The 15,968-nt window shown below is 40.9% G+C and overlaps 2 protein-coding genes across 2 annotated transcripts in view; one reads left to right on the forward strand and one right to left on the reverse strand.

Annotated features, from left to right (window-relative positions):
- The window catches only part of RALYL (RALY RNA binding protein like), a 1,862,755-nt gene that overhangs the window by 1,035,482 nt on the left and 811,305 nt on the right, over window positions 1–15,968 (forward strand). The gene's annotated exons all lie outside the window — the stretch shown is intronic.
- LOC141145306 (hemoglobin subunit alpha-3-like) lies at window positions 1,856–4,267 on the reverse strand. The gene is made up of 3 exons (XM_073631880.1): window positions 4,123–4,267; window positions 3,087–3,291; window positions 1,856–2,169 (listed from the first exon to the last, which is right to left on the reverse strand). The coding sequence occupies exons 1-3, from the start codon at window positions 4,215–4,217 to the stop codon at window positions 2,041–2,043; spliced, it is 429 nt and encodes a 142-aa protein (XP_073487981.1). The 5' UTR covers window positions 4,218–4,267; the 3' UTR covers window positions 1,856–2,040.

A 15,968-nucleotide genomic window follows, 5' to 3' on the forward strand; every position in this document is an offset into this window, starting at 1 on the left:
AGTGCAGCCTTCCCCAGTGCAGCCTTGCCCCCAGTGCAGCCTTCGATCAACGGTCCCTGCTTCCTGGGCTTCAAAATCGCCGACCGCGATTTGAAAATGGCGCTGCCGGCGCCGAAATACACAGAGCCGGTCCTCGGCTCTTTCCGGCGGCTCTCGTTTACTTTCGGCTCCACTCGTAGCCCGAGCGGAGCTCCGCTCGGGCTACGAGTGGAGCCGAAAGTAAACGAGAGCCGCCGGAAAGATCCGAGGACCGGCTCTGTGTATTTCGGCGCCGGCAGCGCCATTTTCAAATCGCGGTCGGCGATTTTGAAATTTTGACAGCTCGGGATCGCAGGGTATCGGCGTATAACACGCACCTGCGACTTTCCCCTGATTTTAAGGGGAAAAAAGTGCGTGTTATACGCCGATAAATACGGTAATTAAGGTTGAATCTGTCATTGAAGGCTTATGGTGTCTGTCGAATGTTCAAAGAAGATTCGATGGAGCAGCTAAACTGTACGACGCCGTATAGTTTAGCTGCTCCGTCAAATCGTCTTAGAACTTTCGACAGACACCATAAGCCAAAGATTCAACGTTTGTATGTTTTTCGCTGCTTCGCTGCTGCTTTCATGTCGAATCTCCTATCTATATCGAACTGTTGTCGCAACGAAAACGAAAATAAAGCATTTGTTTATGTGGGATCTTTCATTTTTCGGATTCTGCACTTTCGTTATCATTTGTGAAAATGATAACGAAAATACCTGAAATTCGGACGAAAATGCATTCAGACGAAAACGAATGCACATGTGTACTGTACACCAGGACAATCCCAGAAGATATGCATACAGTCAGCCCCCCTTGCAGAACAACACCAATGGGAGGGGACTGAACCAAAAATTCTAACTATCTTTGCCGGGGTCATGTATATATGATGCAGAAATTTGTAGTGGATCAGTTAGTCACGGACCGAGATTAGTCTGGTAAAGGATGCATCCCAGACATCCTCCCAATAAAAATATTGAAGTATTTGTAAAAATTGGGCACAGCTAGGCCACCCTCTTTCCAAGGCTGTTGTAACACCCCAAGCTTAAGTCTAGCCAGGCCTCCCCTGCCTATAAATTCTGATACTAAACCATGAATGGATTTGAAAATAGATTTAGCAATCCAAAGGGGCGAATTCCGCAATGTATACAGCAAGAGGGGTAAAAGATCAATTTTAAAAGGGAGGTAAAGGATTTTTTTTTTCAGTTTCACACTTACCTAGGTGGATGAAGCATCGGTCCAAAGCTGCATCTGTGCCCCGGTGCCTCTACACTGACAACCGAGCGATCTAACACCACCGATGGCTCGGTTCTCACAGCTCCTCGAGCAGGGAGTTGCTGACTGTCAATCAGCAGCTCTCGGCTTTGCTCCCTCCTCACTCACTAGAGCACTGAGCTGTGGAGGGGCAGGGAGCGGCCGTTACAGGCTTTCAGCGGCTCACTGAGAGGCTGAGACAGGTGTCAGTCCAGGCATCTGGCGTATCCTGACTTCCATTGTCGGGATGACACAGTGCCTGGACTGATTTCTGTGACGTTAGCAGAGAGTGGACTTCATTCCGCTCTCTGCTGAAAACGGGTCACAAAATGAATTGCACTCCTGTGATCATAGGAGAAGCCCAGCCAAACAAGCTTTGGCTGGACCTCTCTCTTAAGTATGTTCACCCATCCTATCAGGGAGAGAGATATAGTGGGTGCTACATTCAACCTAATAAAGTCTGAGACTGAGTTGGTTATGGTAAGCCCCGGTTTGATTTTTTTAAAGAGACACAGCAATTGAATATATTAATATCTAACCATAAAAAAACAAAAAGATAATAATACAGTTGAGGCGGAAATTAAAAATATTTTCAGTTTTATTTCAAAGTACATCAGATTTATATTTGATGGACAATTTACACAAGTAAATACTCTTAAAAAAACATTGCAAGTAGGTTGTAACTGAAATGGGCCCAGAGAACACTTCATTGCACGTTGTTTTACTTGCTGTAGTTTCTGATGTAGCCTGTTATAGGGGGTGGATTTATCTGTACTTGGAGGTGAGGACTGCAGAGACTAGAGCAAGGAATTTGTCCCAGGCAGCCTGAACCTCAGCAGTGAAATCACCAGGGAAGTGAGTAGCCAAGACCACCTGGATAATGTGAGACAGCAGCTGCAAAGAGAAATAGAAGATATATTATTTTTGCGTACATAGACACATTTGTATTATTTAATAAGGACAGTAATGTTCAAACTGCTTTTTGAAGTTGCATTTTTTAACTTAATGTACTCTTAAAAGAGAAGTATGGGTTTAGGGGTTCTTGTAGAATCATACTTACCTAGGTGAATGCAGCATCGGTCCGATGCTGTATCTGTCCCCCGGCGCCTCTTCACTGAGAACCGAGTGATCGACAATTGCCGATGGCTCGGTTCTCCCGGCTCCCAGAGCAGAGAGCTGCTGCCTGTCAATCAGCAGCTCTCCTGCTCTGCTCCTCCACGCTCACTGGAGCCTTGAGCTGTGGAGGGGCGGCTCGCTGAGAGGCTGAGACGGCCATCAGTCCAGGCACCTGGCAGATCCAGACTCCCACAGTCGAGATGATGTGGTGCGGTGCTTGGACTGATGTGTGTGACGTCAGCAAAGAGCGGACTGGAAACAGATTACAGGAGTGCAAAACTAATTGCACTCCTGTGACCCATAGGAGAAGCTCAGCCAAACAAGCTCAGGCTGGACTTCTCCTTTAAAGGTTACAGAGCAAACTGCTTCTTCTAAAAGGTACCCAATGGAAGTATCTGGTGGAAGGTGCTCTTCTCCAAATCAAGGGATACAGTACTACCATACCTTACCTGCCTATAATGGTTACTCTCTGGCTTCAATACCTTCCAAGTTAGTGACCCAAAACAAATATGCATATTACGAGTTTTTACTTCACATTTTATTGACTCAGACAAAATGTACAGTATATTGGTCACCTAAATGCCCACCTGAGTTTCAATACTATATAATGCTGCAAACACATTTAAGCGCAATTCATTTTGTTCACCGGAATCAAGTTATCTTATTATTGTATAGAAATATTCAGTAGTACTTACAGGAAAGTTTCCTGGATCCACTCTTAGGTTGTAGGCATGCAGGTCACTGAGGGAGGACAGGTTGCCAGCAAGGTCATCCAGATGATTGGCTGCACCTGCAAGAGCATTAATAATCTTTCCACCATGCGTGTTGAGGTCAGCAGAGCCAGGGGTCAGGTCAAAATGGGGGAAATAAGTCTTGGTCTGAGGGAAGCTAAGGAAAAGCCTAAACATAAAAAAACAGATATTAATACAAGGGAATGATTTAAAATAAATCTATCCACACACTTCTGATCTGATATTATGCTTCTGTGGTTAATATTGTAGGTTATAAAAATAATTAATTCCCTGTTAAACTGTAAGCATTTAGTAAGTACATTTTTCCTACTGTTTGTATAGACACCAGGAAAGCAAAGTTATCAAATTTGTATTCCTTCACTGATGTTAAAGCTAGCAAAAGAAGAACGGTGCTGTCCTTTAAGAAATTGACCTTATACAAAATGATTTCCATGTTTCATGCCTTGATGGTAACTATTTGCACACAAATGGTACATAACGTGTGATATATAAAATACCAGTAGTAGCAATCACCAATGACTTAATCAACCCGTGGCACTCCAGCTTTTGTGGAACTACAAGTCCCATGAGGCATTGCAGTTACAAACATTACTCCCAGAGGCATGATGGGACTTGGAGTTCCAGAACAATTGGAGAGCCACAGGTTGAGCAGCCCATGACTTACATCTATCTCTCAAACCCATGACTTACATCTATCTCTCAATTTTCATTGATGCTTGACTTTCCCTGAAGACAAATTTTTAGTTTTGTAGGGTAGGGACAGGTTATAATTTCTATCAGTAGTATCTTAGTTTTTTAAAAAGACTATACACATAGATCATAGAACTAGAATGACGTAACCCATGTAATGAATAAAAGTTTGTAAGTTTAAATCGTTACATTAACCTAAGAACTCCTGTGCTGTTACATTAAACAACCATTTGAAATTGCACACTGTATTTGTTTATATAAAATATAACCAAGAATCAAAGAACCATACCTGGTCAAAGCCTCAGAGCCCAGAACACTGGCCTGAGATCCAATCTTTCCCACTATGGAAAGCACAGCAGCCTTCTCACTAGCAGATAGACTCATTGTGATGATCGGGAGTTGGTACAGTACACGTTAGATCAGCTTGGCAACTCAAGAAAGGTCCACGTTAAACTGAAAATCTTGCCAGTTTTTAAAGCATTAGGATACCATTCACTATGGTCAAGATGCATTTCTATTGGCTGAAAACTGCATACCACCAATTAGAACTGACTTATCTTCTGAACCATACATGCTGTATGTGCTGATATAGGGTAAGCATCTTATCACTATATGCTGATTACAAAGCATATACACTCCTTTTGTGTTTACTGAGCTATTGCTGATCATTACAGTTTAACATATTAAATTACACGGCATTACACATATATTTTAAATGTACTCAATTAGATAGCATTTGAGTTGAATATGATAGTTGTGATTGTTTTAATTAGTGTTTTGTCTCTTTTCTATCCTTTTGGTTATCAAGAATACCAATCAAGTGTAGTTTTAACAGAAAAAGTCCATTTATTTCTAAACAATCATACTTGCACCCTATACTTTATTATTTTGAAAGTAACAAGATTTTTATTCTTTTAAGAGACTTTTGTTAGGCACTAAAGCATGTCTAGTATGACCTTAATATAAGTAGACACAGTGGGGGGGATTTACTAAAACTGGAGAACACAGAATCTGGTGTAGCTGTGTATGGTTGCCAATCAGCTTCTAACTTTCGCTTATTCAATTAAGTTTTTAAGATAAAACCGGGAAGCTGATTGGTTTCTATGCAGAGCTGCACCCGATTTTGCACTCTCTAGCTTTAGTAAATCATCCCCGGTATATTTCAAGTTGTTGCAAATGGGCACTCTCAGTAATCACTCTCTCATAGTCACCAGACTCACCAGAATTAGTATTACGTATGTATAGGAAGAAAAGAGGGAAGAAAAGGAGGGGGGAGTAGTGTTCCCATTGGACAACTTCCTCACTATACTTTCTTTAGTGACACTCAAATGTTGGTATTTTCTGTCAATATCAGTTATAGCAATCATCAGGATAAATAAAGAGGGTGAATCTTCCTAATGAGGACAAAGACAGCAACAAAAACCTGGCAGGTGTCCTAATCTTTCTCCACACAATTTAAGTCCTAGATCACACATATGAGATGCGGGAACCAGAGCAATTCATAAATTCATATGTATGTTTTAATGAGACAAATGATCAACATAGCATAAAGTGACAGTGTTGCATACATAAATCGTAGAAAAATGGTCAATCACAATATATTGATAAAACACGTAACAGCAAGGCATGAACAAAATAAATAGTATCAATAGTACATCCTAGTCCTCCACTGACCGGGGTACACCAAACAGTAAAATATGAATGAACAAAAAAAAAAAAAGGGGAGATGAGGCCATCTAAAACCAATTGATGTATATGGGATGCATCAGGGTGGGCTCTACGCGTTTCGTGGACTCCTAACCACTCGTCAGGAGCCAGGTGCATCCGCGTTCTATAAAAAAATATGAATAACCCATATGGTCTAGTTAGTATATCCTTATGTGAAAGGGCGAAAAATTGAGTATAAAAAGTGAAAAAAGTGGCCATGCCTAGTTTTACTCACATAAAAACCACAGCTGAAACCGCGCCAAACCACAAGCCAAGGGTCCATCAATGAGCCCAGCCCGGGAGCTGAGGAGGGAAAACAGCCGGAAATCAGGGGAGCGCAAACCATCACCTATATGCCTAGAGAACTAAAGGGGTATGCCAAGTAAAACTGTTATATATCTATGACAGTATGGTCAATGAACAGATCTTGAAGTAAACAGGGCCATGACCCTGATAGTGGGGTGAATACCATGGGTTTACCTTAATGGATCCAAAATGGATGGAAAGCCAGATGGAGGGCGAACAGGAATCTAGAAGTACAGGCTCTATACTGAGTCAGGGATGAAAAGATGGTAAACCAGGTGATGGAATGCGACCACATCATGCCAGATGGTTCCCCCCCAGCGTCACGCTGGTACGGCACAGAGGGAAGAACACAGCAGCGAAACGCCGGAGTGACTCCCCACATGTCAACCCGATGTTATAACAGGCGCGTGTAACAGACCGCCCATAGGGCGTCAAGCGCACAGCGTCAGAGGCGTGGCGCCGATGCACGGTGGGGACACCCATCCAGACCCCCGCACCCAATAGGTGCAGAATGAAGGGGGAGAGGGAGGGGCCACAGTGCGCATCGCAGCTCCCAGATATCGGACAACGTCGGACCAACGGCCGCAGATGGAACGGATGCAGCTGGGCTGTGGTGAGAAAAATATAAATGTGAAAAACAAAAATATAAATAGTAAGTAAATGCACGCTGAATTTCATGTCTAACATGTTGAATTATGGTCTGATCAAATGAAGATCAGCCATAAGAAAATGATGGGTCCCAACCATATGACAAGCCTCCATCCCTAAATCTGAGCGAAAAAGTGGGGGAAAGGACGAACCTGGGACTTTAAATGGAACGTGAGGAAAAGTTCACGCCCCCATCCCTATTGCGTATATAAGAGTATATAAGAGTTCGTATGGCTGAAATCGCATAGCACAGACATTGCATGTGGATCTGCACAGCAATGGGGTGCAAATTGCATGCAATGTCTGTCATCGCACAAGTGTGAACCCAGCCTAAAACAAACAAAAAAATATGTTGCCTTCAGTTATGACATCACCCTGAAATTAAAGTGGTAGTAAAGTCAGCATTGGGAAAAGTTGCTGACAGGCAGCATATGTATGACACAAGAGACCCTATCAGTCTCATCTGTCATAAATGCTTCTTTCTGCCTGTCAGCTGTGATGTACAATGAGCTGTGCAGGCGCAGCTCAGCGAACATTTACAGTACTCAATGCTGTGCATACCAGTACATTATGACATAACCCACCTGGGGGAACCCAAAAAGAAGAAACTACACTGGACTTTACTAGCACTTTAATAATGAACTGGGACTCCCATATATACTCAGAGCTGCCAATTTGGATTTCTCACTCTTTCCTTTCTTCTGTATCTAAGGCTAAAATTTCATCCTTACCATGGTTAGATCACAATCCCACAATAATTTATTGTAACTTTCTTCATACCTACCCTTACATTCCTTCCTGGTCATTAAATGATTCTCTTTTATCCATCAATACAATTCTGGACAAACTTAAAGCCATTTCTTCTGAATACTTTTCACGTGGAGAAGAGACTATGGGGTTATTTACGAAAGGCAAATCCACTTTGCACTACAAGTGCAATGCAAGTGCACTTGTAAGTGCACTGAAAGTGCACTTGTAAGTGCAGTTGCTATAGATCTGAGGGGAAGATCTAAAATGAGGAGAAGCTCTGCTGATTTTATCATCCAATCATGTGCAAGCTAAAATTATGTTTTTTCTTTTCCTTGTATGTCCCCCTCAGATTTACAGTGACTGCACTTACAAGTGCACTGCAAGTGCGCATCTAGTGCAAACAGGATTTGCCTTTCGTAAATAATCCCCTCTGTCTCTTCTCCACGTGTCCTTTGGGAAGCTTATAAATCTGTATTAGGGGACATATTTATATAAATTTATATAAATTGACAGAACAGAGCAGAATTGACTTGGAACAACAAGTAGAACACGTAACTAACTTACATAAATCCAATCCCTCAAAACAAAACTGCATCAACCTTGATGAAATTAAAACTGAATTAACCTCCCTGGCGGTATGATTATTTCAGATTTTAGGTGCTGAAAGCGGTACAATTATTTTGCACAGAAATTTGGCGTTTTATATTATAGGCCTGTAATTCTTCAAACAAGAGTCTAGTAGACATCCTGGGTATGATAAAGTTTGAAAAACGAAATAAAAAATTATAATATAATAAATAACTATAGATAATTATAACAAATAATAATATAATAATAATAAAAATTATTCAATAATAATGTAATCAAATCAAAAACACTGAAATTTGCTCAGTTGCAGAATTGTCGCTTTCGTTACTTTTAGTGTTTGGTAACGGATTTCCACACAAATCACTATCGCTCAATTCTGAGAGTGATTCTAATTTATTATCGCTGTTTTCTAACTGGTCTAAAGCCACTTTTGATGTAAAGGGACAGTTTTGGTTGCTATGGACAATCTCCAGTTTCCAGGCAGAAAGAACAGTTTTTATAATATAAAACTGCATGCAGGACACTGGGCAGACCACTAGGGACAAAGGGGACGTGTAATTATTTGATACACTACTGCAATCTGTAAGATTACAGTATACTGTATACTGTATCTGTACTGTGTGTTTTATTTTTTGAATTTGCCGCTGAACTCTGTCCCCGTGCGTCGCAACGCTCGCAGGGAACGGAGCTCGGCACTGTGAATCGAGCGAGACACGGCGGCTCGCCGATCACAGCTGGGAGACATCGCAGGATCCAGGGGACAAGGTAAGTAAACTCTTCCTGGATCCTGCAATGCAATCCCGAGTCTGGCTCGGGGATACCGCTTTTGGTATTGAAAATCCACCCAGAACCAGACTCGGGAATACCGCCAGGGGGGTTAAACCTCTGCCTTACTGATGAGGCTGAAAAACAACTTACTGTAGATGGACTGACGGTGTATATTTTTTAGTACTGATCACTGTACTAGTGTCAATGGTTACCAAAAAAGTGTCACTGTGTGTCCAATTTGTCCACCGCAATGTCGCAGTTCCACTATAAGTCGCTGATCACCGCCATTACTAGTTTAAAAAAAAAAAAAATTCCATAAAAATATCCTGTAGTTTGTAGACGCTATAACTTTTGCGCAAAACAATCAATATACGCTTGGGATTTTTTTTTACCAAAATCATGTAGCAGATTACATATTGGCCTAAATTAATGAAGAAATTTTAATTTTTTTATTGGGTATGTTTTATAGCAGAAATATTGTTTTTTTTTTTTTCAAAATAAATACCACCAAAAGAAAGCTCTATTTGTGGGAAAAAAGGACAACATTTTTTTGGGTACAGCATTGCACGACTGCGCAATTGTTAGTAGCACAGTGCCGTATTGCCAAAAATGAACTGGTCATGACGGGGGTAAACCTTCCAGAGCTGAAGTGCTTAAAAAATAAAAGCTAAAATAACACTCACAGGATAAAAATCCACATCCCATATGTAGTAATAAGCACAGTATACTCTCACAATGGCAGATTAGACATCGGCAAGAGATTATACTGTGCCTATTATCACATGGGAAGTGGCTTTTTATCCTGCGAGTGATATTTTGGCTTTTATTTTTTAAATAAGCCAAGAAGTTTATATTATGAAGCCCCTTTTTTGTGATTTACATGTTCATTACATGCTGAGGACTGGAGAGCTGGAAATGATATCTGCATGCTGACCGGCTGGTTGCACTAAAAAGTGCTTATTGACCTCCTTTTCATTGATGAGGTCTGTGCTGCAAGTTGAGGAGACATCTTCATTGTCAGAGGTGGTGGTCACTGTTGTCCAGGGTGTTCTTGCTGAAGCTCACTGATTTTTTGCCAGATCAAGATCTGCTTAAAGATTTACAGTGCCTTGAACAAGTATTCACACCCCTTGAAATTTTCCACATTCTGTTATGTTACCACCAAAATATAAATGTATTTATTGGGATTTTATGTGATAGACCAACACAAAGTGGCACTTAATTGTGAAGTGGAAGAAAATGATAAATGGTTTTCAAAATGTTTTACAAATAAATATCTGAAAAGTGTGGCGTGTATTTGTATTCAGCCCCTTTACTCTGACAACTAAAATCTAGTGAAACCAATTGCCTTCAGAAGTCACCTAATTTGTAAATAGAGTTCGCCTGTTTGTAATTTATGCTCAGTATAAATACAGCTGTTCAGTGAAGCCCTCAGAGGTTTATTAGAGAGACTTAGTGAACAAACAGCATTATGAAGGCCAAGGAACACACCAGACAGGTCAGGGATGAAGTTGTGGAGAAGTTTAAAGCAGGGTTAGGTTATAAAAAATGATCCCAAGTTTTGAACATCTCACGGAGCACTGTTCAATCCATCACCCAAAAATCGAAAGAGTATGGCACAACTGCAAACCTACCAAGACATGGCCGTCCACCTAAACTGACAGGCCAGGCAAGGAGAGCATTAATCAGAGAAGCCGCCAAGAAGCCTATGGTAACTCTGGAGGAGTTGCAGAGATCCACAGCTCAGGTGGGAGAATCTGTCCACAGGACAACTATTATTCATGCACTCCACAAATCTGGCCTTTATGGAAGAGTGGCAAAAAGAAAGCCATTGTTAAAAGAAAGCCATAAGAAGTCCCGTTTGCAGTTTGCGAGAAGCCACGTGGAGGACACAGAAAACAAGTGGAAGAAGGTGCTCTGGTCAGATAAGACTACAATTTACCTCTTTAGCCTAAAAGCAAAACGCTATGTGTGGTGGAAAACTAACACTGCACATCACCCTGAACACACCATCCCCACTGTGAAACATGGTGGAGGCAGTATCATGTTGTGGGGATGCTTTTCTTTAGCAGGGATAGGGAAGCTGGTCAGAGTTGATGGGAAGATGGATGGAGCCAAATAAAGGGCAATCTTAGAAGAAAACCTGTTAGAGTCTGCAAAAGAATTGAGACTGGGACGGAGGTTCACCTTCCAGCAGGACAACAACCCTAAACATACAGCCAGAGCTACAATGGAATGGTTTAGATCAAAGCAAATTCATGTGTTAGAATGGCCCAGTAAAGTCCAGACCTAAATCCAATTGAGAATCTGTGGCAAGACTTGAAAAGTGCTGTTCATAGATGCTCTCCATCCAATCTGATAGAGCTTCAGCTATTTTACAAAGAAGAATGGGCAAAAATGTCCCTCTCTAGATGTGCAAATCTGGTAGCGGCTTCCCCAAAAAGACTTGCAGCTATAATTGCAGCAAAATGTTGTTCTAAAAAGTATTGACTCAGGGAGGCTGAATAAAAATGCATGGCACACTTTTCACATATATATTTGTAAAAAAATTTGAAAACCGATTTAACATTTTCCTTCCACTTCACAATTATGTGCCGCTTTGTGTTGGTCTATCACATAAAATCCCAATAAAATATATTTAAAGCAGTTGTATACCCGCTGACATTTTTTTTTTTTTTTTTTTACCCCTTTTTTTACCTTAGAACGAGGCGTCGGTATCTTACCTGGTCCACGCCGAGGGAGCTGTCATGTTGCCTCGGCGTGTCTTTCGGGTATCGCTGCTCCAGCACTGTGAGTGGCTGAAACCACAATCTTGTCACTCCCGCGCATGCGCGCAGGAGATTTCTTCCCCGGCAACGGGCCTTCAGCCGAGAATCCCCTGTGCGCATGTGCTGCTGCAGTCAGCGGCTCATAGCAAGGGGAATATCTCCTAAATCATACAGGTTTAGGAGATATTTCTTTTACCTACAGGTAAGCCTTATTATAGGCTTACCTGTAGGTAAAAGTTAACAAATAGACTATACAACCACTTTAAGTTTTAGGATGTAACATGATAAAATGTGGAAAATTTCAGGGGTGTGAATACTTTTTCAAGTCACTGTAAATTGGACTGTATAAAGGACTTTCACTTAGTCACTTCATATTTCAAATGTGTGGCATTTGGGACTTTTATTCAGGACTTATTTTTATTTGCATTATTGTATTCTTTTGCTGTTTCATATTTTCTTTTATATTTGTAGTGTGGAGCTATTTGTCAGACCAAGATTGCTTGTAGATTCAAACTGGACTGTATGTGGGATTTCTATTTAATCAGTTCATATTTCATGTGTTTGACATTTGGGACTTTATTTGGGACATATTTTTATTTGCATTATTGTGTTTTGTTGTCTTATATCTACACTCACTGGCCACTTATTAGGTACACCTTGCTAGTACTGGTTTGGACCCCTTTTGCCTTCAGAACTGCCTTCATTCTTCGGGGCATAGATTCAACAAGGTGTTGAAAACATTCCTCAGAGATTTTGGTCCATATTGACATGATAGCATCACACAGTTGCTGCAGATTTGTCAGCTGCACATTAATGATGCGAATCTCCCATTTCACCACATCCCAAAGGTGCTCTATTGGATTGAGATCTGGTGACTGTGGAGGCCATTGGAGTGCAGTGAACTCATTGTCATGTTCAAGAAACCAGTGATGAGATTATTTGAGCTTTGTGACATGGTGCATTATCCTGCTGGAAGTAGCCATCAGAAGATGGGTACACTGTAGTCATAAAGGGATGGACATGGTCAGCGACAATACTCAGGTAGGCCATGGAGTTTAAACAATGCTTAATTGTTTAATTTTAATTGTAAATTTTTTCCAAATGTTTTTTTTTTTTTAGGCACATTTATGCATTTTTTTTTTGGGGTGGAACACCACTTTAACCACTTCAGCCCTGGAAGGATTTACCCCCTTCCTGACCAGAGCACTTTTTACAATTTGGCACTGCGTCGCTTTAACTGCTAATTGCACGGTCATGCAATGCTGTACCCAAACTAAATTTGCGTCCTTTTCTTCCCACAAATAGAGCTTTCTTTTGATGGTATTTGATCACCTCTGCCGTTTTTATTTTTTGCGCTATAAATAGAAAAATACCGAAAATTTTGAAAAAAAATGATATTTTCTACTTTTTGTTATAAAAAAAAATCCAATAAACTCAATTTTAGTCATACATTTAGGCCAAAATGTATTCGGCCACATGTCTTTGGTAAAAAAAATGTCAATAAGCGTATATTTATTGGTTTGCGCAAAAGTTATAGCGTCTACAAACTAGGGTACATTTTCTGGAATTTACACAGCTTTTAGTTTATGACTGCCTATGTCATTTCTTGAGGTGCTAAAATGGCAGGGCAGTACAAAACCCCCCCAAATGACCCCATTTTGGAAAGTAGACACCCCAAGGAAATTGCTGAGAGGCATGTTGAGCCCATTGAATATTTATTTTTTTTGTACCAAGTGATTGAATAATGACAAAAAAAAAAATGTTTGCACAAAGTTGTCACTAAATGATATATTGCTCACACAGGCCATGGGCATATGTGGAATTGCACCCCAAAATACATTTAGCTGCTTCTCCTGAGTATGGGGATAACACATGTGTGGGACTTTTTGGGAGCCTAGCCGCGTACGGGGCCCCGAAAACCAAGCACTGCCTTCAGGATTTCTAAGGGCATAAATTTTTGATTTCACTCCTCACTACCTATCACAGTTTTGAAGGCCATAAAATGCCAAGATGGCACAAAACCCCCTCAAATGACCCCATTTTGGAAAGTAGACACCCCAAGCTATTTGCTGAGAGGCATGTTGAGTCCATGGAATATTTTATATTTTGACACAAGTAAAAGGGAAAAGACCACCGCGCTATATATATGCAGAAAATTAACACAATCAAATGATTCGTGACAAATAAATAAATTGAATAGCAGAAGCAGCCGCTAAAGGTGAGATACACACACTAAAGACAATCAATAAAAAGAGCAGCGCTGTGAAAATTAAAGGCTTAAAATTGAGCCAATATAAGTATAAGTGCACAAATGTGATACATTGAGTAAATATTTAAGGATAAATATTCAATAATAAAGTTCATAGTAAATCATATAAATTATATAAATTTTGATAACAGTCCTAATCCGTGATCAAAAATCCAAAAGGTGAGGTAAGGTGAAGAACCAGAGGCAGGGGTCCCCGTCTGAGGCAGGAATGTAGGTAAGGAGTGGGTAAATCCTTCACCGCACCACTGTGATATAAGTAAAAATGCGCGCTTACCAACCGGCAAGCATAGGAAAGCTTGCGACCTTAACCCGGTCGGGGCCTTTCTTGGTATGGAGACACCAATATAACACTTCTTAAACCGTACGGTAGGCCCGCTATCCACCACGTACAGACAATCCCTGGATTATGGGGATACTATACTCCTAGCTAGGAGTTATTCTCACAGGAAGTGCCCCAAAAGAAAAGGAAGAGCAACATAGCGTAATCCTGGTACAATACCAGACCTGGCCTGTTAGTGGGTCCTGAGGACAGGGTTGATGACCACTGCTTTACAGTATTGTACCAGGATTACGCTATGTTGCTCTTCCTTTTCTTTTGGGGCACTTCCTGTGAGAATAACTCCTAGCTAGGAGTATAGTATCCCCATAATCCAGGGATTGTCTGTACGTGGTGGATAGCGGGCCTACCGTATGGTTTAAGAAGTGTTATATTGGTGTCTCCATCCCAAGAAAGGCCCCGACCGGGTTAAGGTCGCAAGCTTTCCTATGCTTGTCGGTTGGTAAGCGCGCATTTTTACTTATATCACAGTGGTGCGGTGAAGGATTTACCCACTCCTTACCTACATTCCTGCCTCAGATGGGGACCCCTGCCTCTGGTTCTTCACCTTACCTCACCTTTTGGATTTTTGATCACGGATTAGGACTGTTATCAAAATTTATATAATTTATATGATTTACTATGAACTTTATTATTTAATATTTATCCTTAAATATTTACTCAATGTATCACATTTGTTCACTTATACTTATATTGGCTCAATTTTAAGCCTTTAATTTTCACAGCGCTGCTCTTTTTATTGATTATATTTTGACACAAGTTGCGGGAAAGTGACAAATTTATTTATTTATTTATTTATTTATTTTGCACAAAGTTGTCACTAAATGATATATTGCTCAAACATGCCATGGGCATATGTGGAATTACACCCCAAAATACATTCTGCTGCTTCTCCTGAGTACGGGGATACCACATGTTTAGGACTTTTTGGGAGCCTAGCCGCGTACGGGGCCCCCGAAACCAATCACCACCTTCAGCATTTCTAAGGGCGTAAATTTTTGATTTCACTCCTCACTACCTATCACAATTTTGAAGGCCATAAAATGCCAAGATGGCACAAAACCCCCCAAATGACCCCATTTTGGAAAGTAGACAACCCAAGCTATTTGCTGAGAGGCATGTTAAGTCCATGGAATATTTTATTTTTTGACACAAGTTGCGGGAATGTGACAAATTTTTTTTTTTTGCACAAAGTTGTCACTAAATGATATATTGCTCACGAAGTCCATGGACCTATGTGGGATTGCACCCCAAAATACATTCTGCTGATTCTCTGAGTACGGGGATACCACATGTGTGGGACTTTTTGGGAGCCTAGCTGCGTACGGGGCCCTGAAAACCAAGCACCGCCTTCAGGACTTCTAAGGGCGTAAAGTTGTGATTTCACTCCTCACTACCTATCACATTTTTGAAGGCCATAAAATGCCCAGATGGCACAAAACCCCCCCAAATTACCCCATTTTGGAAAGTAGACACCCCAAGCTATTTGCTGAGAGGCATGTTGAGTCCATGGAATATTTTATATTTTGACACAAGTTGTGGGAAAGTGACAATTTTTTTTTGCACAAAGTTGTCACTAAATGATATATTGCTCAAACATGCCACGGGCATATGTGGAATTACACCCCAAAATACATTCTGCTGCTTCTCCTGAGTACGGGGATACCACATGAGTGGCACTTTTTGGGAGCCTAGCTTCATATGGGGCCCCGAAATCCAATCACCGCCTTCAGAATTCCTAAGGGCGTAAATTTTTGATTTCACTCCTCACTACCCATCACAGTTTCGAAGGCCATAAAATGCCAAGATAGCACAAAACCCCCCAAAATGACCCCATTTTGGAAAGTAGACACCCCAAGCTATTTGCTGAGAGGCATGGTGAGTATTTTGCAGCTCTCATTTGTTTTTGAAAATGAAGAAAGACAAGAAAAACTTTTTTTTTTTTTTTCTTTTTTCAATTTTCAAAAGTTTGTGACAAAAAGTGAGGTCTGCAA

The sequence above is a fragment of the Aquarana catesbeiana genome, linkage group LG05, assembly GCF_042186555.1.
Source record: "Aquarana catesbeiana isolate 2022-GZ linkage group LG05, ASM4218655v1, whole genome shotgun sequence".
Taxonomy (NCBI): Eukaryota; Metazoa; Chordata; class Amphibia; order Anura; family Ranidae; genus Aquarana; species Aquarana catesbeiana.